General features: G+C 48.4%; 1 protein-coding gene across 3 annotated transcripts in view; it reads right to left on the minus strand.

Moving 5' to 3' along the window:
• DGKG (diacylglycerol kinase gamma) overlaps positions 1 to 23594 on the minus strand; it is a 198426-nt gene that overhangs the window by 82790 nt on the left and 92042 nt on the right. For all 3 annotated transcript variants that reach the window (XM_044251946.1, XM_044251945.1, XM_044251944.1), the window contains 6 exons: positions 22677 to 22756; positions 21448 to 21522; positions 19198 to 19283; positions 15168 to 15257; positions 12747 to 12907; positions 4107 to 4171 (listed from right to left, as the gene is read on the minus strand). In XM_044251946.1, coding sequence (XP_044107881.1) covers positions 4107 to 4171; positions 12747 to 12907; positions 15168 to 15257; positions 19198 to 19283; positions 21448 to 21522; positions 22677 to 22756 — 557 coding nt within the window. The remainder of the gene's footprint in view (positions 1 to 4106; positions 4172 to 12746; positions 12908 to 15167; positions 15258 to 19197; positions 19284 to 21447; positions 21523 to 22676; positions 22757 to 23594) is intronic.

Raw genomic sequence — 23594 nt, forward strand, 5'->3', positions numbered from 1 at the left:
AAATGAAATCCACAGGAGCAAGCAAGTGCAGAAGACAGAGTCTGAAGTCTGGAGGAGTTAGGAACTGGCTTAGAATCCTGTCAGCTCCAGTGCTTATAAAGATGTCTCATTTCAGTCAGGTGACTTGGCTTCTCTCAGCCCCAGTGTCTTTACCTATAAAATCTCTTTATCTAATATTTACCTTGTAGGGTGATCGTGGGATGTCAATAACATAATGTATTTGAAGAACCTAGTTTATCACTTGGCACCTAGTAGGAGCTCAGAAAATAATAGTTCTTTCTTTGGTTCCCTATAACACCATTTCTGTCCTCTAAACAATTCGTTTATAAGTGATGTAGGGACACAACCATTAGTAAGTGTCTTACACTATCCAGCTTCCTTTATGCTGTATGACTTACAAAATGGAGCCTCCTTGTACATGAAAATCACTTCATAAAAAATATTTGAAGATTACTCTTCCTTCTTTGCTACACATGAATTCCCTGAAGGCAGGAATCAGGGTTTATTTACGCTTGTAGCCTAGAACACCTTCTAACACATGTCAGAATCTTAGTTGAATTAAATCTGTCTTCTGTTGTTTTTGCCAACGACAAGATGATAATTTTTCATAATATTTCTAAACTAGCAATTAATTATTAGCCTGCCAATGATTAGGAAGCAGAATGTACCAAAAATAGCCCCATTAAAGGCCTTTTTATCTTTGCCCTCGCAGTTGGCTCATGTTCCTGCGTTCTTGGGTCTGGTTCTTGCTCCATCAACAAAGCTATTCCACTAACGAACATAACTTAGTTTTGTACAACCAGCCACCTTCTCTGGCAACAACTGTATAGAGAAGCCAAAGGAGGAAGAATTTCCTAAAACCCCAATCAAACCCCCACCCCCTTTTAGGATTTAAGGAGGCCTCAGAACTGTGACTTTAAGCCATAAGAGGGGCACGGGTCCCTGCGAGCGCCTTCTGATAGGTATGGACTTTCTCTCCAGAAAACTATATTCAGTGTCCTCTATACAATTTCAAGGGGTTCCTGGAGCTCCTGCAGCCTTTGTAACTCAGGTTGAGGATTCTTGTTAGAATAGCCCAGAAAAGTGAATGAGCCCTGTGAAAGATTCAAGTTCCTGATAAATTCTAGCCCATGTTCAAGCCAAAACAAAACAGTTACAACTCCCCAGATTTAACCTCAGGGTTGTCCCCGAGGGCTTGGCCCGGCCCCTTCACTGTAAGGACATCTAGCCAAGCAAGCGGTGGGTACTCTCTGGAAAACCTAAGTTCAGCCAAGTAAAATGAAGCCTTGTTTGATAATATCGTTTACATTTCCAAATCCCCGGTATCAAGCTTTCTTCCTATCCCTTGTGGCCCTTCCTAAGTTTAGCCGCTGGTGTAATGGGGTAACCATGGCAACAACCACCTGCCTATTTAAAACCATCTCCAAAGCTAAATAAGGAAGCTTGGAGAAAATGGCTGCTCGCCTGCCTCTTGGTGGACAAAGCAGGCACTCATGAGTGTTTTCCACCGGAGCAAGCAGGCGGGGTAGAAGCAGCAGGGACTCAAAGTTCTTACTAGGACAGCTGCTAGGACCTTGTGCCGCAGGACCCACCTCTGCGCCACTAGGTCTCCCTTTATTTGGAGGCACGCAAATCTGTGTGCCTCTCATCCCGGGCGACCCCACTACATTGACCTTGACTAAGGGAAGGGTGTGCAACTACCTGTAGCCTAGTCTTATTAATGGCATGGAGGAAGTGGGAAGGAAAAACAGTCACCAGATCACAGTGAAAGGCACAATTACAACTTTTTTCTGACAGAGGTATCTTTCTAATTATATTTAATCATGTGGGTAATCGACAACCACCCTATTTATATGTCCTGTGAGGGCCTTCTGATTTATGGAACATGGAGAAATTTCTGCCTTCCTCTGCTTCATCACTCTACAAACTTCCTTTGCTCTTCCCCGAGCATGCTGCTTCCTCTCATTCCTTGTTATTATCCTTCTGTACGTTTGCTTCCTTCTCCCTGGGCTGCCTTTTCTCTCTCTCTCTTTTGTAAAGATTTTATTTATTTATTTGACAGAGAGGAGACAGATCACAAGTAGGCAGAGAGGCAGGCAGGGGGTGGGTGGTGGTGGTGGAGCAGGCTCCCTCCTGAGCAGAGAGCCCAATGCGGGGCTCAATCCCAGGACCCTGAGACCATGACCTGAGCCAAAGGCAGAGGCTTAACCCACTGAGCCACCCAGGCACCCCTGTCCTTCTCTTTTTGTCAACCTGGAAGATATACACTTGTTTCCCAGGTCTTGGCATCTCCACAGATAGAAGCCCCTCCACACCAAATTCCATGTCCTTCCTTAGTGTTCCCATAGGTTAGCTCGATTCATACCACTAAACACAAGTCACTCTGCATATCTGCCTTCCGGTCTGCATCCCTGGACTGTGAGCCCCTCTGTCCAAAACACCTACAGAACAGTGCCTGGTACGGAGTCTGTTTTCTTTTCTTTTTTTTTTTTTTAAGATTTTATTTACTTATTTGATAGACAGAGATCACAAATAGAGAGGCAGGCAGAGAGAGAGGGGGGAAGCTGGCTCCCCGCTGAGCAGAGAGCCTGAAAAGTGGGGCTCGATCCCAGGATCCTGAGATCATGACCTGAGCCGAAGGCAGAGGCTTAAACCACTGAGCCACCCAGGCGCCCCCGGAGTCTGTTTTCAAAAGCTAGTGTGGAATGAACGAATGAGCAGAACCGCTATGGATTTCACAGGCATCTGGCATTTTAACAAGTATGTGTGTAAGGGTATGCGTAAGGTCACCTCTGGGAAAAAAGCACTTCAGAGGTGAAAGAGAAGGAATAATTTAGCACGTACGGGAAAATGACGAAGTATGTGTAAGGAGGGTCGGCTGATTACAGTAAGGGTGGGAGTTGGATGTACACCTGTTAATAGTGATTCGTGATTGTGGGCAGGATGTGGGAGAGGGCCAGGCAGAACAGGCCTAGGACAGAAGGACCACACTAAGAAGATCAGTTCAGCTAGTAGATCGCAGATAACTTTTCCTGCAGCTGAAGTATGTTGTGATAAGACTTTCTTTTTCCCGGTTAACCTTCCGGGCAGTGGGGTCAGGGAAAAGGAGCAGGAACGAAAATGATGGCCCTCTTTGGGGGTGCAAGGCTTTAGACAAATGTCTTCAGACAACACTGGACCTCTGCTCTGAAGGGAATCCTACAGGCTGAATAAGTCACTCCCTTTAGGCTCAGTCTGCATTCCTCCTCCCCACCTGCTGGAGGGTGGGGAAGGACCTAACGGTCATCTTGCGATGGCGCAACAAAGAGGAACGGGGATGGAAATCAACCAAAGAGCAGAAAAAAGGAAAGAAGAATGGAGAAAGGTATTTTAGCAATCCCGGTTAGCTATGTGCCAGTCACAACTCACTTCTAGCATATTGCCTCCCACCAGCAAGAAGGGTTTAGTTTTGTTTGCGAGAGGACTGGTTTTCTCTCTCCTTGTATTTTTGGACCTAACATCCAGGCTTCACCCAGGGGCTGAGGCTGGGACCTGGCCGGCTTCTGGTCTCACAGCCTCTGCAGGGGCCTCCCTCTGCTGCCCTCTGCTGTCGGGGGACGCGGAGGCGACGCCCTCTCCGCCCTCCCGCCCAGGCCCCTCCGCTGCCTCCCCCTCCCTTGGAGACCCAGAGGAGCTGAGGCCCCTGCCGTCCCGCCTGCCCCTCCCCACAGAAATTCTCGGGGGTTGGGGGCTGCGGAAGCTTTCCGCCTAGAGAAAGCGACCAAGCCCCTGGAATGGGGTTCTAGTTAGCCAAGGGCAGATCCCCATCTCTTAAGACCGGCATACCACTCCCTCCCTGCCGCCTGCCGGCCCTCCCACTGCACAGCACCCTCTGGGAGAGGACAGGAGGCCAGGCTGCGGCAGGTTTCTGACACCGATTTCTGCTTGGAAATGGAAACCCTCCTTCCGGTAACGTGGCAGGAAAGCCAAGTCAAGTCCCTGGGCGACCGGGCCAAGAACGTTTGGGTGAGAGCAGGTGGACGCCTGGGTCTGGCCGGCTATGTGGGGCGGGGCAGGTCCGGCGGGCAGTGCCTACGGGGAGGGATGCAGTATCATGACACTCTTACCTGCTATTGAATTTTTCAGGGTGTTTCTCTCTCATCACGTGGAATCTGTGTGCAATGGAAGCATCCTGAAAGGGAACGAGAGGAAAGCAGACGCCTGGTTAGTGGTCATGACCGTGCCATGTGGAAAGAATGGAAGCACACAGGCTTTCACCGAAAGCCCCCAAACCTGGAGAATTGGGGTCACAGGGGAGAAAAGGAGGGTCCCACAAAGGGGGAACACCAGGTCTAAGGTTAAGGGCTAGCCACCAAAGCTGGTAGAGCCCAAGCCGCTCTGCTCCTTGCGCTTTTCACTCTCCGCCATAGTTCAGGGTGAATGAAGGGGACAGCCGCTGCCCTTTGAGGGGAGAGCGTGTGTCTGGGTGTGGGGGCAGTTAGAGTGCAGAGGCCTGTGCGTGGGGTTGAGTGTGAATTTCTGGAAATGCCTTGCCATATTAACTCTTTTTAAAAAATACTTTTTATTTGGGAATATTTTAAGACTCACAAGAAGTTGCAAAAATAGTACAGAGAGTTCCTGTACCCCTTTCACCCAGCTTCCCCCAATAACATCTTATGTAACGATGGTACATTGTCAAAACCAGAAAACTGACTTCAGTAGATGCTATTATATATAAATTCTAGTCATCTGCATCAGGAGAAATAATTAGTAGCATTGAATAACATAGCTTAGTAGTATATTTAAATGTCTGGCTTCTCTTACTTGATCTCCACAGAAAGGACCTTCCCCAAGGTCAAAAAGAGTCTCACTAGCACCTTCTGTGGACTCTATGCTGCCCTCCTATTTACACACCCCCTTTGCTGTGCTATTGGCCACCTGCTCCTCAGAACTCACTATTAGGAAGGCTCCCATGACACCATGTTTCTGGGCTTTCCATCCTCTGATCAGACCTTCTCAGCCCCGAGTCTTATCTGCACCCTACACTCCATGTCATAGACCATCTCGAGTTCTCACACTTATTACTAATGTCTCTGATGTCTCCACAGTGTCTATTTCTAGAACCAACCCTCAGCTTCAGCCCTAAAACCAAGCTCATCTTTCCTCCTCACGCTAGGTCTTTCACCCTCATTAATGGTCTCCTTGTCCAGCAGAAGAATGTGTTGAGCCCCCTCACTGCTCAGGCCTCATGCCAACATGTTAGGTGCAGGTGCTGGGCTTTAGAAAGAAATAGGAGAATCAAGCTGCAGGTTGGGGGGCAGGGAGTGACACAGAAACAAGGGAGCTGACTCAGATACGTGCAGAAAAAAAAGCTACAGAAACTCATTTACTACACTGTGTGGCTAAAAGAGAACTGAAATTCCATTTAAGTGAATGCATATTAATCCCATTTCTTGGTATGTACTCATAAAAGAAAAATTCTGAATGTTATCATTATTTTTTAACATCAGGAGGTATCGTTCAGTGGAGCAGCTTTTTTTGAGTATGTTCTGTGTGTGGGGAGTAAAATATAGGCCAATGGTGGGAGACAGAAAGTCTGGAAGCAAGTTAGGGGGCAAAGAGGGGCTTCTGTCATACTTGTATTTGGCAGAGGAGTAAACCCAGTGGGCAGCCCACTACAGAGGCAAGTCTAGGCCAAGGGCTTTTTTTGTGTGTGGTTGGCCACACTCCTGCTGAAATAATGTTTTGGGAACTTAACATTTATTTCTTTTTCTTTTTTAAAAAGATTTTATTTATTTATTTGAGAGAGAGAAAAGGAAGAGAGGGAGAGATCTCACAAGCAGGTGGCAGGGGTAGAAGGAGAAGCAGACTCCCTGCTGATAGTGAGCCTGAAGTGGGGCTTGATCTCAGGCCCCCAGGATCACGACCCTAGTCAAAAGCAGATGCTTAACCGACTGAGCCATAGAGAAGTCCAGGATTTTAACATTTAAACTCTAGTTATTGATTGTTTCATTTTTCCTTTAAGACACATGGAGAATTGAAGGTCTTCGTTAGGCCCCCCATGGACACATGGTAGGACGTGTGCAGGGCCTCCAAGCCTCTGTCCTAGGGGGCTTCTCTGGCAGCAGGCCTTCATCTCCCACCCCCCACTCCCAGCTCTGAGCAAGTTTCAGTGAACACTCTGAATAAGATTCTTGTGACATCTGTCAAATGCTTCTCTAGAATTCAAGAAAATATTCCTTCTACTTGTGTTCCTTTGAAGCACTAATTTTCTTCTGTCAGAGGAGAAAAGAAAGAAAGAGGAGGAAAGAAAAAAGTCATCACATGTTGCCTGGCATGATCTGTGCTTTGCCCTCCCCACCCCCCCACATACCCCTAAGACTCTTAGGATTGGTGTCTGGTTTTCTTACTCTCAGGGATATGGGCACAGGCTCCCTCCCTCTGCACAGCTCTGATTATCCTTGTTGTTGTTTTTAAAGACTTTACTTATTTATTCAACACAGAGAAAGAGAGAGTACAAGCAGGGGAAGTGGCAGAGGCAGAGGGAGAAACAGGCTCCCTGCTGAGCAGGGAGTCCGATGTGGGACTCAATCCCAGGACCCTGGGATCATGACCTGAGCCAAAGGCAGACACTTAACCCACCTGAGCCACCCAGGTTTCCCTGCTGTTGTTATTATTTTTTTTTTAAACTAGGTTTTGCAAAGCTTCCTTTCACAAAGACCAGAGCCTTGATAATATTATTGGTTAAGCATGGGGTTCCATTGTAACCTCCCAACAAGTGCACAAAGTAGCAAGGGAGAGCTGAGCAGGAAAGGAGATGCTGATAAAGACCTTGACTCTGGGGTGCCTGGGTGGCTCAGTGGGTTAAGCCGCTGCCTTCGGCTCAGGTCATGATCTCAGGGTCCTGGGATTGAGTCCCGCATCAGGCTCTCTGCTCTGTGGAGAGCCTGCCTCCCCTCCCGCTCTCTCTCTATCTGCCTCTCTGGCTACTTGCAATCTGTCAAATAAATAAAAATAAAAAAAAAATCTTTAAAAGATCTTGATTCTGACCACATTTCTCTACCCGGGGATTTAAAAGAGTGAAGACTCCTTTGCCCTCTATTGAGCTCTGCGTCAGCCCCTGAGCTGGGAGTGATTTCTTTAAATTTTGGAAACTAGTACTTCAAGAGTCCAGACCCTTTCTTGGTAATAATTACAGCAACATGAGACTTCCATTTAGAAGGGCCAAGTGGATGGAGATGGGAATTGCAAAGCGTTGGAAGTGATAGCATTTCTGAAGGTCATTCTCCAATGTCCCTTCTGTGAGGTGTGAGGAACAGAGGAGATGATGGGCTGCCCTTTCCTGAACTAAAACTAAAAGTCCAAAAGAATTTTTTGTGCTCCTTCCCAATATAAGCAACCATAATTTGGACTCTGAGATATTTGGATGTCTAGGCCAGTGATGTCCGATAGAAATAAATTTAAATTTTTTCTAGTAACCACATTAAAAAAGTGAAAAGGTGAAATTAACTTCGATAATATATTTTCAGTGACAAATACTATCATTACAACATGTAATCAATATAAAAAATCACCGAGATCTTTAAAATTCTTTTATACTACCTTTCTGAAATTTGGTGTATATTTTATCCTTACAGCATCTCTCAATTTAGACTAGTCTCATCACAAGTACACAATTGCCCTATGTGGCTAATGTCTACCATATTGGACAATACAGGTCCAAGTCACTTGGGCAACTTATCGAGATAAAAAGGACAAAGGAGACAATAAAACAGATCATTTGGAATTTGGATAGTTCTGAAAAATTATGGCAGATGGGAAGATGAAAAAGAGTGTGGACCCGTTGTCCCAGATATCTCTCAGTGAGTCCCATTGTCTTAGGACCTCCAAGGGCTCTCAGGTGACACACAAGAACTTAACCCTGAGGGAATCCAAAAAGTTGCAGGGAAAAGGTGCAGAAGCCCACAAATTCCCTAATGGGTAGGGGGCTCATCATTTTGGAAACTCAGCTGGTGAAGACTGAGAACTACCATCTGTAAGGTGCAGAATGGTGTGCAGGTTAGTGTGGGGACTGTGGCCTCTCCTTGGCCCATGGGTTCCCCTAGCAGCAGAAATAGATTTCATTGAATCAAGGGATTAGCTGTTCACTCCTCCCGTGGAGGCTCAGTGACAGCAGAGCCTTTGAGGCACTGGGCATCACACATACCCCAGGAATTACTTCACGGGCCCAAACTTCCTGTCACTGATACCTGGCCATCCTGACATTTCTGCAAATCCAAAAATAAAGAGAAAGGACGAGAAGGCCAGAGAAGCCAGAGGAAGTAGCAGCCTGAATGACTGTGTTTAAAATCTCCTGCCAAGGGGTGTTGTCAGTTAGAGGGACTGAGAAGGCCGACTCTCGGCTCGTCCCTGGTAGAGGGCCAGCATGTGTGTAGGGGAGGGGAATGTGGTAACGATGGGGCCATAGCGGTTCTCTGGGTGGCCCTGTTTATCCCTCCAGGCGTGATGTGGATTTTGCTGGCACCCTGGGGCCCCAGTGAACTCGTCAGGACAAATGCTTTCCCACCAAGGGCCACCACAGCAGCGGTCACTGTCACGGTCATCACCTTTATATATGCAAGGCAGCAGACACCTGACATCACTCAGATAGCCTGAGTCCTTCAACAGAGGCAAAGACTTCACAAGGCTCTCTTTGCCAAAGGAGTCTGACTCTGATTATCACAAGGAAGTAAAATTGTAAGTTGGTTTACATACCTACTTCTCCTCTTACAAAGTTTGGGAAGTCAAATAGGGAGGAAGAGCTTCTGCAAATGTCAGCCCCAGATTCTGTCAGAGTTGCGTGTTGGCTACTTGTTTTCTCAAGAATTTCCCTTTCCAACTTTTAAAGAGCGAGCATACAAACCCTGCAAACATTTTATTGAGAGAAGCCTTAGGGTACACCAAAGAGATAAAAACCATCCTGGTTCCTCACTGCTTCGTAATAAAATATTAAACACACCTAAGCGAAATGTGTATGGGAAAAAAACTGTGAGAAAGATATTGTGGAGTTCTTTATAACTTAAAAGATGAACAGACTGGGTTATTAGAAGTCAGCCCTAGGCAAGTAAATACCCTGACCAGTGAGTGTGATGGAGAATCTGTTTGTATGCGTTTCCTTGGGGGACACTTAGATGGTCTCCTTTCCTTCCTCCTGTCCCCCAGCTTCCTTCCTTCCTTCTTAGTTGCAAAAATGAACTAAAACCATGATAATCATGGCTCTTGGGATTAGAGTGAGGTTATCTAGGTAAGGTGAGGCTGTTTATTCCTTTTTGGTGTGTTTATCCATGGTCAGGAAGTACTAAGTGAGTGAAATTTTTTGCATATGGCACTGTGTAGAGACAGACAGGAGGGATCAAGAATCATGTTTTGGCAGCCAGAGCTGAGTGTGTCAAAGGGCTAACGACTCTGAAGGCAGCCACAGCTGTAAACTGCCATCTAGAAGTTTCCAGGCAGGACACCCGGCCCTGCTACTCCTCTCTCCCTTCTGTCTCATAGAGTCTGTGTCCCATCCTCGCTATCATTTTTCTCCATCTAGTTCAGTTCTGGTTTCTGCTCTTGTGTAAGAACACTTCTTCTGACCATTCTTCTCTGTTCTGATGGGCTGTCTCCACTCACTGAAGATTGGTGGGAACCATCTACATCAGAATTATCTCATAGGCCTGCAAACTTCCAGACCTTGCTCAGGCCAACCGAATCAGAAAGGGGTGGAATTTACATCTCCAACAAAGGGCACCAGTGAGTCATCACACACTAAATGTTCAGACTTCCCCTGCCCGCTACCAGTGCTACTATGAAGGAAAGCATCTGAAGACGGAGAGGGCTGTTCAGAGGTTACATGGCTCCTGGTCCACAGCTCAGGGGCTCTGGAGCTCAACCCCAGTGGTTCTCAGCTCCACCACTCACCAGCTGAGACCTGTCTCTGTATTGTTCTAAGATGCAGTTCCTTCTGCATCCTTAGAGGGAAAGAATCTGATACCTATCATGTCACTATCAAGGTCGCTTCATGTGCAGTGAGGACTCAATAAATGTTAGCAAGCTATACTCTGGTTACTCTAGGAAAAAGACTCAAGTTTTTGTGAAATTATCATGATGGGAAGCCCACGTTCTAGAAGCCTCCTGAATACCAGACCTGTCGATTATTTCCCACTGGCAATAGCTGAGGGCTGTGAGTTCCTGCTGGGGGAAGTGGGGCCTGAGCTGGCGGCCAAAAAGGAGAGAAGCATTTGAGCCAACAAGAAGAGGAAGGAGGGGTCTGCCTAGGTCGCTGGAATGGGGGCAGCTGGAAGAGGTCTAGGGAGAGGCATCTGCCCTAACTGAGGCCAAGTAAGCTGGGGAGATAAACCAGATCGGGGCACAGGGCCCTGAACATGCCGCCTGTCCAATCTCCCATTCTTTTTTTTTTTTTTAAAGAAGTTTAAATGAATATTTTTAAAAATTCTTTTTAAAAAATTTTCTTTTCAGTGTTCCAGAATTGTTTACGCACCACACCCAGTGCTCCATGCAATATGTGCCCTCCATAATATCCATGACCAGGCTCACCCAATCTCCCACCCCCTCCCCTCCTAATTCCCATTCTCTCAGACCATGACTCTTGGTCCAGTGATGCCTCTGTCTTCTGTTGTAGTAATAGAAAAACAGTGCTGGCTTAGGAGTCGCAAAATGATAGCCAATCGCTTCATCTGACTCTTTGTTTCCTTATCTACAAAATGGAGCTACTACTCTTACGGCTGCTCAAATGCAGTCAAAAGAATCAAGAAAATAGGGGCGCCTGGGTGGCTCAGTGGGTTAAAGACTCTGCCTTCAGCTCAGGTCATGATCTCAGGGTCCTGGGATCGAGCCCCGCATTGGGCTCTCTGCTCAGCGAGGAGCCTGCTTTTCCCCTCTCTCCCTGCCTCTCTGCCTATTTGTGATCTCTGTTGAATAAATAAATAAAATCTTAAAAAAAAATCAAGAAAATACCTATAAATACAGTAAATTTTAAATTCTGTAAATATATGGTATTTTAAAACAGCCTTTCCCCTTCCGTGGCTCTTCTTCGGGTCTTCTTATTAAAGACTTTATCTATCTATTTATTTATTTGAAAGAGAGAAAGAGGAGACAGTGCATGCAGTGTGGAGGGTAGAGGAGGAGGAAGAGGGAAAGAATCTGATGCAAACTCCACACTCAGTGCGGAGTTGACGTGGGGTTTGATCTCACCACCCTGAGACCATGACCCGAGCTGAAACCCAGAGTCGGATGCTCAACTGACTGAGCCACCCGGATGCCCTTCTAGTCTTATTAAAAACTCTTTCCTTAAATCTGCTCTTCTCTTAAGCTATGTATCCCTTCCCCATCTAGTTCCTTTTTCTTTTTAAGCCACAAAAGTTTTCAAAAGAGGCACAGGCGAGGATGGTTGACAAAAGCAACTACCACACAATCTGGGCCTGGATGGTTGGTTTGGAGGGATTTCTATGCACCTGACATGAGCAGGGTAATTCCAGAGGCAAGGAAACTGAGAGGAAAGCCTGTAAGCACAGCAGGCTGTGTTAGTTCCCGGTCCTCACTAGTCAAGTGTCCGCTGACCTGGTCTGTAAAATGGGGACTATGGGGACAGTGACACCTGCCAGACTGCAAAGGATTGCGATATATAAGGTCTACAATAGTGGAGAGCTCACAGTAGGTGCTCAATAAATGCTAGTGTCTTTGATGCATCCCCCTCCTGAAACCCAGCTCTATCTATGGAATGGATGGATCTTTTTTCTTCCAGATCTCATCCTTAACAGTTTCTGGTCCAAAAAGGAGTTCAGTATAACAAACTGAGTTGTGTTAGATGTGCTGGGGGCTGGAGGAAGAAAGAGGAATGTGGAGCTGTCCTTGTGCTCTGGGTGTGTGTGTGTGTGTGTGTGTAGGAGGGTATGTTGTGTGTGTGTGTGTGTGTTAGAGGTCTGTTAGGGGTGTGTGTTGGAGATGTGTGTGTATGCATGCATATGTGTTGGGGATGTATGAAATGGGCACAGTAAACCAATCCCTCCAATCCAATGCAGAGAGTACACTGGCAGGCTGTGCAATATATATTGTGACTGCATTTGAGCAGCCATAAGAGTGGTAGCTCCATTTTGTAGATAAGGAAACAAAGAGTCAGATGAAGCGATTGGCTATCATTTTGGGGCTCCTAAGCCAGATTTCCACAGAAGGCTATGGAAAACACCTAGAAGGATTGTGGAGCTCACCTGAGGGTGGGGTCAGCTGGGAGGAGATGCCCCCAGAGGTTTATGAGCACCCAGAGTGTGGGGAATACAGTTGAGATGGGGGAGAACAGGAGAGAAGGAATTCTGACAGCTAAGTTAGCTAAGCCAGCCTGGGACCACTGGTTCTCTTTAAAGGATCCGAATTCTCAACTCTGGAAGCTCACATGAAAGTCTTAGCCTGACTTTGCCCCTTGGTTATTACTTCTTTTAAACTGTTTCAAATTCTCCAAAGGGTAAATCTGTTTTTAAAAGATTTTCTAATTTTCTTGTGTTAATTCCAATTATAAGGAAGGGAATTTCCTCCCTAATCTAGGGTGCGGGTTTGGTACATTCTGGATGAACATACCCAGGCCACACACAAGATGCTTGGACCCGAGTCGAGACTAGGATAGCTGGGAGAGGTGAAGAGTAGGGACCTAGAGGGGGACGATGGGGGACCAGAGCCTTCTGCCCACCAAGACGTTTCTCATCATGCAGAAAGGCAATCCTTGACCAACTCACCACACCAATGGAGAAATAGTTGTTCATGATGTTGTATGGGACTTGGTCCCCATTCTCCACCTCCTCTCTGGGGATGACTTCCAGATGCCAGCGGTCTAGCATCACCAAGGGGCTCTGCTCGATGTCCTTCAGGATTTTTGTCAAGCTGCCCCCTTCATAACCTGTGGAGCACAGCATTACATCTGACCCAGGGCAGAAAGGCTAAGTGGTTACCGACATACAGGCAGCTATCAGGACAGGGAACTCTGTGGGCTTCTGTGACCAGGAGACTTCCCAGCGTGTCTGGGGCCCCAGAGACACTTAGGCTCCCTGAGCCACGGAGAAGGAGAGGACAACATGGTGTAATCAGAGAGAAGCTGGGGAGACTTGGAAGGCAAAGGGGTGGGGGCTGGCCAAAGGTAGGCAGACCTGTGTAGCCACATCAAGTCCTAGAGAACTGGTGGGCTGGGGGGCTGGGAAGCTGCACACGGGAGAACAAAGGGTCTGTTCCAGGACTAGGTCATGTCAGAGATGGACAGTGTGGTAGGCAGAATTTTAGGATGGTCTCCCCAGCCCTCCACCACCCTCCACCCAGGGGTATACACCCTCCAATTCACGGGGCTTATAAATAAGACAGGACAGTCATTGTCATGATTAGCTATACTATTTGGCACAGGAGACTTTAAGCAAGGGAGATTATCTGAGTGGATCTGACCTGATTGGTTGAGTCCTTAGAAAGGACTGGGCTTTTCCTTAAGAAACTGATTCAAAGCTCTCATTGAGAGGGATTTCAGATGAGGGGGATTCTCTCTTGCTGGCTTTGAAGATGGAGGGATCCATCTATCAAGGAAAAAAGAAGCCTAAAGGATTTGATAATGGTCCCAGCTGATAGCCAGCAAGGAAATGGGGACATTGGTCCTTGAACCACAAAGGACTCAATTCTGCCAACAACATGAAAGAGCTTTGAAGGAAATTCTCCCTCAGAGACTCTAGAGGGGAGCATGGCCTGTGCAACACCCTCACTTCAGGCCCGGAGGCAGAGAACTGAGGCATGCTGTTCTAGGCCTCCAGACCCAGAGGACTGGGAGCTAACAAATGAATGTTTTGAGCCTCTACATTTAGGATCATTTGTTATGCAGCAATAGAATTGCAAATCATGAGAGGTTAGAGGGAGAAAGAGTCTTTTCCTTCAGGTGACACTCCTGCTGTCCTGCTTATTTTAGGGCAACCCCGAAGAGTATTTTCAAGTTGTTAGTTTGGTCAGCTCTTCAGGGATGCTTCCCAAGACAGCAATGGTAGCAACTACGCAGCTGAGGGCCTGGGGGCTCTCTGGAAGCACGGGGCTGGGCTTCCTGCACAACCCTGGTGCGGAGCTATGCTGCCTAGAAGTGCGCAGCAGGAGACTACATTCTGCTTGTTCCTCTTGAACAGAGGGCTCTTCCCTAGCCTCAGTGTGTGGCTGAGGACATCTGTGCCTGCCAACTTCCTTCTGGGGCTGGCTCCTGCTTCCTCTGCTCCTGCCGCCAGGCACGCACCCAGCTCTGAACACTGACCACTGCCTGAGCTGATCTTGAATCCTTGCTGAATCGATCAGCCATCTGGAAGCCCATCCCTGTTCTGCCTGCCAGACTGCTATGTCCCTTCCACGTGCTGCCCTGACCTCCTCTGTGTTCTGGAGCATTCCCAGCTCCATGGGGGCGGTTGCAGTTTGCAGAGTTCTCCTTAGCTCCTAGCCCCTTGTCCCGTGAGCTGGTCACCACATTGAGATCTTCTCCCAGCGGGTTTGCGAAATGAGGGCCTCTGGTCATGGGGGCCTCTGATGAGCTGGACGCCCCAGTAGCTGAGCATATAGCTTCTCAGTTTGTATTCTGAGTCCTAATTCAGAAAGAAGACCAGTAACTTGGAGAGGAGGGAATTTTATCCCAACAACGCCTGCATGAGCCCCTACTAGAGCGAGCACTGTGGGGGGGAAATAGATATGACCCTAAAGCTATGTTCTGTTGAGGGGAGCAGGTTCTAGGTTGAGAGTCTCTGCATCAGAGTATATAGACTGAGGGCTTAGCACAGGTCTCAGCAAGACTTGGAGGGCAGGGGAATGGTCATGGGGTACGGAGGACTCTGTGAAATGTAATTCTTTTTTTTTTTTTTTTTAAAGATTTTACCTATTTATTTGACAGAGAGAAGTCAGAAGTAGGCAGAGAGGCAGGCAGAGAAAGAGAGAGGGAAGCAGGCTCCCCGCTGAGCAGAGAGCCCGATGTAGGACTCAATCCCAGGACTCTGTGATCATGACCTGAGCCGAAGGCAGCGGCTTAACCCACTGAGCCACCCAGGCGCCCCGTGAAATGTAATTCTTAAAAGGGAAGTTCAGCCTGGCCCTGACAAGCTCCCCTGGAGACTGGAGGGCTTGTCCCCAGGGGGGGTGCCACTGGCACACAGACTCACCTCCTCCCCAGCGGAGACAGCGGGCCAGGTCATTTCCTGTTCCAAGAGGCAGGACCGCCACCGGTGGATGTTTCGCGAAGTTGGCCTTATCTGCAGCCATGCAGAAGACAAAACCATAGGCCCAGGTTACGAAAACTGAGGGTTATTTAATTATCCCTGATCTGAGCCTTAGAACCCTTTCATAGCATCTCTGTTTGCAGAGTTCCCATGATGGAAAGTACCATTACTTCCTAAAGCCGTCTCTTCTGTCCATAGCGTGGGAACCACTCCAAAGGATTCTTTCATACTGAGCTCCCTCTGTCTCCCTGGAACTTGTACCTGCTTCTCTACATCTCATCCAAATTCTTTCCTTTGAGGTGACAACGTACACCTCAAACACATTCATTTGTCATCATAGCTAACACCTTCTCCCTTTGTCCCTCACAGCAACTCTGCGGGGTATTATCATGCTCCTGCTAGATGACTGGAGAGAGATTCAGAGGGGAAAAGTAAGTCCCGGGTCAGGACGAAACCCAGATCTCTGTGGTCCCAAGTCCAGGCTCCTCCTTGTTTCAGGGGCTAGGCAGGTGCACAGAGAGTAACACAGGCGGGTCTGAGAAATCAGGGAATGGTGGGGCATTTGGGAAACAGGAGCTGTCTCATCTAATTGTCATTCAGGTTCAAAGTTTAAAAATAATATGGTGTCTAACAAAACCTCAATGTGTTATTTAGCACGCGGGTATGAATTCGTCACTTCCCGCACCTCCCAGACTCGCAAATCCCCAATCCCCAAGCTGCTCTGCCCTGTGACTTGTGAGGATGCATCAGACTGAACCACTGGAGAAAGCAGACCGAACATGCCTGGTTTCACCAGCTGCAGACACTCGGCAACAGGTTGGCCTGGCCGCACGGAGAAAGGTGGGACAGGCACGTGCAGCTCCTGGGCTCCAGGGGGCACCACGGACAGAAGCTGCAACACACCTGTGTCCGTGGATGCACCTGGGGGCGGGGGAATCAACAAGTGGCCCAAATGTTATGGCTGCCCTCGAAAAAGGGGAGCTCACAGGTCCCCGGGGTTGTCTGGCTCCTGCTGCAGGTGGCTGAGCTCAGGCGAGGCCCAGGGTTGAGCTCAACACCGGGAGGTTTAAGATGGGGGACAGAGCAAAGCGATGGGCTCTGTCATTGCTCCTGGAACACGTGGTCTGCCTGTCTGCTTCCCTGCCTTTGTGCCTGCTGCTCCTTTTGCCTTCTGTCTGCTCCTTCTGTGGTCCCCATCTCAACAGGTGACCCATCTTCACGGTGTTGAGGCTAGAAACCCGGATGTCATCCTAGGTTTGTCCCTCTTCCTTACCCTGCCTCCATTCACACAGCAGTTTCCATGTGCTGCTTCCTTAATAGATCTCTCAGCAATCTCTTGTCACTATTCCTCTAGTGATGCCTGAGTTCAGGTACATGATTCCTCTCCCTCTCTAGAGTGTTTCTTGTAATTGACTACCTGTCTGTTCTCTGAATGTACTGTAACCCCCCTAGGGGAACTATGTCTCATTCATCACAGTATCTCTGCACACATTTACTGAGTGCCTACTATGTGCCCAGTGCTGTGTTAGGTACTATGGCTCTCATAGTGGGTCAAAGTGCCATGACACAGGCTCTCGTGGTGCTTACAACTGAAAGGGAGAGACAGATATTAATAAGGTCTTCATATAAATGATGCATAATTCCAAATTCATACTGGAAAGGCAAGAAGTACAATCATATAATAAGGTGACTGAGGCTGGGTGTCAGGGAAACCTCCTCTGAAGAAGCCACACTTTGACTGAGATCTGAAGTAGAAATTGACCAACGAATGGCCAGGGAGCATATCCGACAGGAGGAACTGCTTTTGCAAAGGCCCTGTGGTAGAAGGGAGACTGATGTCTTCAAAGGTCTAAGAGACGGACTGGGTGCCTGGAGTTTAGAGGGAGAGGAATGGAGGTATGAAGTAGGGTCAGAAGGCTTGGCAGCTATTAGAGCACCAGGACCTTCTAGGTGATTTAAGAGGCTTTTGTTTTTCTCCTAAGAATGATGGGAGGCCACTGATGTGCTTTATGTACATCATGAACCCGCTGACATTCAAAAAAGACTGCCCTGGTTGTAGAGCATAAGCAGATCGGCACCGGGATCAAAGTGGGGGCGGCTAAAGGCACTGAATAAGGGCTTTAATATTCTGGAATGAATGAACGAGCATGATGTGGTTACTCCTTTCACCACTGCTTTCTGTTGTCAGGCCGCCAAACTGTCGTATGACCTTTATTCTTTCAGTTGTGGGCATGTCCTTTTCCCGGTCTTCTCTGTAGGTGAATTTTATAAAACCACCAAGGCCGACATTCTCCTTCGTGATGGAGAGGGAACCATGTGAGCAGGTCCCAGGACAGCAGCCACCCAGCTTTTCTTCCCTCGGCTCCCAGAGGATGCCTCCCCCACCCCCACCCCCCACAAACAACTCCGGAGCTGGAGGTGACAGGAGAGCGTGGGTGGCTGCCTGGCTGGGCTGTGTCCATGGAAACTGGAGCTCCTGTGGGGAGCAGAGGGTGGCAGGTGTGCTGGGTGTGGTCCCCTCCTGGTGGGCTGCCTACGACCCACACAGGGGCAGCTTTCCCTGCCGGGGTCAGGGTCTGCCCATGCCCATCCCTGATGCCTCTCTTCCTCTCATCCTGTTGCTTCCACCTTCAGACAATATCTAGAAGCTGACTCCTCCTCACCACCTCCTCTGTGTCTCCTGTTGTCCAGGCCTTGGTCACCTGTCACTCGGATTCCTGCAGGAGCCTCCTGATGGGTCTCCCTGCTGCTGCCCTTTTCTTATGATCTGTTGTGTCTTTCCTCTGTTCCAAACCATGAAGTGTCTTGGGACCTTTCTTGTATGAAAGTCATATTCTGTCTACTGTCCCCTACATCCTAGTGACTTGGCCCCATGCCATCTCTGCTTCATCCTCCGGCACTCTCGCCTCACGCACCCTGCTCTGAGCACGCTCTGCAGCCCACCTGCTGCCTTCAGCCACCTGGCCTGATCCTACCTCAGGGACTTTGTATATGCTGTCCCTTCTGCTGGAACTTGTCTTTCCTCAAGTATCCTCACAGGCTCACCTCTCTTCCAGGTCTCCATGCAAATGTCATCTGTTCTGTGAGGTCTTCCCCAAACACTGGGTCTTAGACTGGAGACCACCTCCAACCCTACCTACCTTGCCCCTTCCCTGCTATGTTTGTATTACCTTCTGACATGCTGCATGTTTCCATCACTTTTTTGGTGACTGGCTGTCTCCTCCCTCTAGAAAGGAAGCTCTGAGAGAGAGGGATTTCTATGCGTTTGTTCACTACTGCATCTCTAGTGCCTGGAGGAGAGCTCAGCACATGGAGGTGTCCATGCGGTATGTGTGGGAGGAATGACAGACAATTCCAGAGTTAGTCTCCATTATTTATGGGGGATGAGATGTCCAAGGACCCTCCAAGGACCTGCAGATCCAGACAGGGCCTGGACTGAAACCCAGGCCTCCTGATTCCCAGCCTCAGCCCTCCCCATTACCCTTCTAATCTAAGCATACTGGACACAGAACAGCGTGACCTTTCTTTGCTTGTACTGATCTGTGCTTTCTAGTTCTGCTTTCTGAACTCAGGTTCCAGTGCTCGTCTCAAGGTGATTTGCCTCAGGCTATGGATACACCTATGCTTAATTCTGTGGCCTTTTCCCATTCCCCTTGGTCTGGCCAGAGTCCTAGTCCTGCCCTCTCTCCCGTGCAGGTCCCCAAACGGACCTGTCCTGCCATTGCCCAAACCCCGGCCATCAGAAATGTTCATGAAGTGAGGCCGGAAACTAAACAGTCACACCTGTACCAGTGGGCACCCTTCCATTTTTCTTTTCCTCCCAAAGCAGATGTGTAGTTAAGCAGCACTCCAAGAATGGAAATAAGGATGAACAAGACATGGCTCCATTTCTCTCTCCTGTTGATTGCCTGCCTCTGACTTTCAATATACTTATTATCAATAAATGCTAAAGCCCCTCCCAGTCCATTCTTACCAATGCAATCCAAAATCCAGCCGACTGTCCCATCTCCTCCGCAGGCCAGAACACGAAAGTCTGGAGTATCACGGAAAAAGTTCAACCTGAGAAGTAAAAGGCCAAAATGGTCTTATTTACTAGGCTGTGGCTGACACTTGACACTGCTTGAGTCAGCGTCTCCCCTGTTCCCTGGGAGTATGTTACAGCCCTGACTCCTTTTGGGGTTGAGGGGATCACTTAGTATTCTGAGACCAGAATTTCAGGGCCGCGGAAGAATAGGGAAGAATCCTGGGGAGCCTTCCTTGTAGAAGGAGAATCTGACTCAATATTCAACACAAAAGAAAATGGTTTTTCTAGATCCGCTGCTATTTGTACGGAGGAGGCCACCGTTTACTTCTTTGGGCACCAATACAACCAACGCCAACGTTCCCACTCCTCTCTGGCTCTCCTTCCTGCTCTGTCCTCCCAAGCTCTCCTTTAATTCAGATGGAATGAACTAGCCGGATCTCCATCCCACTGTCCTGTGGGTCCGGACCGAAGTGGAGGAAGCACCACGGCTCTTCACGGGGGGCTCACAAAGCTCTAAGGCATCTGTAGATAGAATCCAGAGGGCCATGAACTTGGGAGGAAGAAATGGTACATTCTTACCTTGCGTAGGGCCTGAGATCTAGCCTCTCCAATTATCGAAGTGGGCAACAAATCACAGAGGTACGAATAATACCGATGACTTTGTTAGAAGTCAAATTCACAGGTATTTTCATGTTATACTACAGTTCTGGCAGCTGCCCTTACTACCACTTATGCTCATCACTGCTTTAATTAACGGTCGTTACTAGATCCGCCTCTGGGTCTTACCAAAAATGTGTTAGTAAATCACATATATTCCGGTATTCCAATACTTTTGTTTTTAATATTTTGATAACTGTCTTTCAGTATAGTTCGTTTCCCTGAGGATCATGTATATTTCACTTTACGCATTAAGAAAAATTATGAGAAGAGGTCCATTGGCTTCAACAAGCTGCCAAATGGGGCAGAAACAATTTACCAGTCCTGAAAGAGAGGGGGCTAGTAAAGCGGCTTGCAGATTGCCTTCCAGTCCCAGGTCACGATGGGGGAGTGATTACGATCATGGTGACTAGGACACACCCGGAGCATCGGTGGGCTCTGTTTAGAAATTGGTTTTACATGTAAAACCTGAACTTACACTCATATTTCTTTCTTTTTTTAACTGGGTCTGGCACCATCATAGCCATATAAATAACAGCTGTGTCAAACAACAAAAGACTGGGACATAGTGCCTTTTTAGAGTCCCTCCTGCAGCCCCATCCCCTGCCCCCACCCACTGAGGGTCTTGCTGGACTGAGCCTGGGAACGCAGGTTGGGAGGCTAAGCCAAGCAGCCTTGTGCTGGGAAGCTCAGCCCAGGGTGCATGGATCTGAAAAGCCGGCCTGGACACAGACAGGCTCAGGCAGGCCAGCAGATGTCCCTAGCGCACCAGCTCTGTCTGGTAAGAAGCCCAGGCTGGGAGCCTTCCAGGCCTGATGCCGAAGCGGCCTCTGATTACAGGGACCCACAGCCATCACATTAGTGTACCACGGGGCCCAGCCCCTCCTACCAGATGGGGGTGGGGGTGGGGGATGGGAGGCGAATGGCTGCAAGGGGCTACCTGCGTCCTTGCCTCACTCTCCCGCTCTAATGGGCAGTGAAACAGCCAACAGTCACCTGCAGGAGAAGGGCCAGGGGCAGCTTAATAACCTCTAAATTGGATAATCCTGGGGGGGAAAAGTGATTTCATTGAATAACCAATTGCCTCGATCCTAAAATCCTCCCCAACGGCACATGCCACAGAACTCTGAGTCAGCTGTACAGATTTCCGAACTGCTGACTGCGCTAGGAAAATGCTTTCCTCCTCCCTGATGACTCAGTGTGAAGCCACCGCGAACACAGCCTTGCAGAGATGTTCACGTAATTTACTAGCCCGCTCTTCCTGTCATTCCAACGAATGGCATGTGTGCTTTTTCTCTTTCACAAAAACAACAACTTTTTCTAGGGTGAAGTACACAGGAGGCCTCTTTCCGGAGCTAGCCCCAAGGAGCAACCCCAGGAGCGAGTAAGAGCAGAGGTGAGGAAATGAAGACAAAACAGAGTAAAAGGGCAGGAAGGACAAGTCCACAGATGAAAGAGAGACAAGGAGGGTGACCAAAGAAAGGTATCTTCTTTAGATGAAAGGGGGAGGAGGAGAGAGAAGTAACGATTGTTTCTCCATACCCTGGGGTAGGCCCCCCATTGTCCAGGTTGAAAACTTGTTTGGGGTTGAGCAGATAGTGGAATTTCCGAAGAATTCTATGGAAAAAACAAAAAAGAAAGAAAGAGGGACAGAAAGAGAGACAGAGAGGGAGAATGTCATTGTGAGAAGTCACAGTAGGGCAAACACCTCTGGAGCCCACCAGTGGCGGGAATCTGGGTGCATTTAAACCCAAGAGGGGAGAAGACAGCACAAGGCCCAGCAGACCCTGAAGTCCCAGGTCCAGCTGTACTATTCACACCCCCACGCCCTGACTCAAGGCCTCCCCACCAACCAAGTCTGTAGCATTCAACCCCAGGACTATCCTCCCTTGCAGATGAATAAAACTTCTATTCTCCTAAAGCTCCGTCCTTCTCCCAAAAGTTCTATATATTCTAGGTCGTGCAATTCTGCTCTTTGTGGACTATACAAAGGTAACAAGGAACCCTCTCTGGAAAGCTCACTAGAACCTGGGATCAGGAGGAAATGCAGGAAGTGGGGCTGAGCAGGGGAAGCCAGGGGTAGTGACCACCTCTAGGCTTGGTGTCAGGTTCCAACTTGGGACTAATCAGGTCAGTTCAGGAGGGGTGTCCTGCGCCTTGGATGCTGGTGGGTGGGAGGGGAGAGGTTCTCATAGTTCTTGCTTTAACCCTACTTATTATGTTTGTAAACCTGGGTTCCAGATCACTGCCTCATCTGTCCATGACCCTGAGCTGAACAGGATGGAGAGGCAGAGCTGGTTCACCCAATTTCCCTCTCTCCTCCCATTCCCTCAGTGCTTCCAGGAGACTGGGCATTTCCTTCCCTGAAGAGGTCGTGCCCTACTTTCTCAGGAGTTAGACAGGCCAAGAGGTCCCAATCAGGCAAGTCTTGCCACTCCTCTTAATCAAGGAAGGGCCTGTGAGGCTGGGAAGGAAATCTTCGTCTCCGAACCTGGTTGGAACGTGGGAGCCGTAATAATGGTTCATTCGATGGGCCCTAGACTAAGGATGTGTCTGCTTTAATCCTCACCACGGAGTTATGAGAGGAGTGGAGGAAACCAGACCATAGAGATGTTAAGCAGTTAGCTGAACCAGGTCATAAAGCGGTTAGGGGTCGGGCTGGGATGGGAACACACATCTGCCTGGCTCTGCAGTCTACGCTCTTAAGGGGAAGAAAAAAAATCTGCGTGAACTTGTCTCAGCCTCTCATTTTGAAAAAGAAGAGAACATACCTTTCTCCTTGTCTCCCTCCACTCTTGGGGTTCACCAAGACCAGCAGGGGGTGGGTACCCGGAGTAGGAATGATCTTATACTTCAAAGATAAAAGAAAAAGAAATTAGTTCTTTTTACAGCCAAGACGACGAAGGAGATGAGAGTTGACGCTAAGATGGCTTCCAGAAAAGGTGGATGGGAAGCAGTTCCCGGCACAGAGGAGAGGGAGTAGGGAGGTAGGTCTTTGTTTCCTGGCTGAATTTCCTGAAGGGTTAAGCAGCTAAGTGTCTTTGACGTAAGTGGACCTACGCAGTGTTAAAGGTGAGTTTGAGGCTGGGATCAGAGATGCAGCAATGGCACCATAGCTTCAAATCATTCAACAATGGTGTGGTATTATGTCTATAAGCACAAGATTAAGGATATATTTTTTAATTCATTTTTTTTGAGGAAGCTCGATGCCCAATGTGGGGCTTAAACTCACAGCCCCTGAGATCAAGAGTCACACCTCCACCCACGGAGTCAGTCAGGCATCGGCTCTAAGCACAAGATTACACTTTGTGAGGGATACAACTGAGTATAACTTTAGAAGTTATGGTCTTCTGGCCATACACACCAACCAAATAACACTCGTGAAGTTAACCATCACTTCCACTAGCACCTTCCACATCCACATTTCCAGCCCTCGTCTTTCTCTTGAGCTCTGGTTCCACATTTCTCACTGTCCAATGGATACTTTACCCAAACATCTCACTATCATTGCAAACTTGCGTGCCCAAACTCACGTGCCCCACAAAACTGGAACTCTCTCCTGGCTCACTGTTTCTCTTAAACATACTATTACCATTCTGCTAGTCATCTAGGGAAGACTCTATCCTGACAATTACTTCCTCGAATGTCCCTTTATCTCTGGCAGTCGCCATGGTACCCACACTGCTCCG

The sequence above is a fragment of the Neovison vison genome, chromosome 6, assembly GCF_020171115.1.
Source record: "Neovison vison isolate M4711 chromosome 6, ASM_NN_V1, whole genome shotgun sequence".
Lineage (NCBI taxonomy): Eukaryota > Metazoa > Chordata > Mammalia > Carnivora > Mustelidae > Neogale > Neogale vison.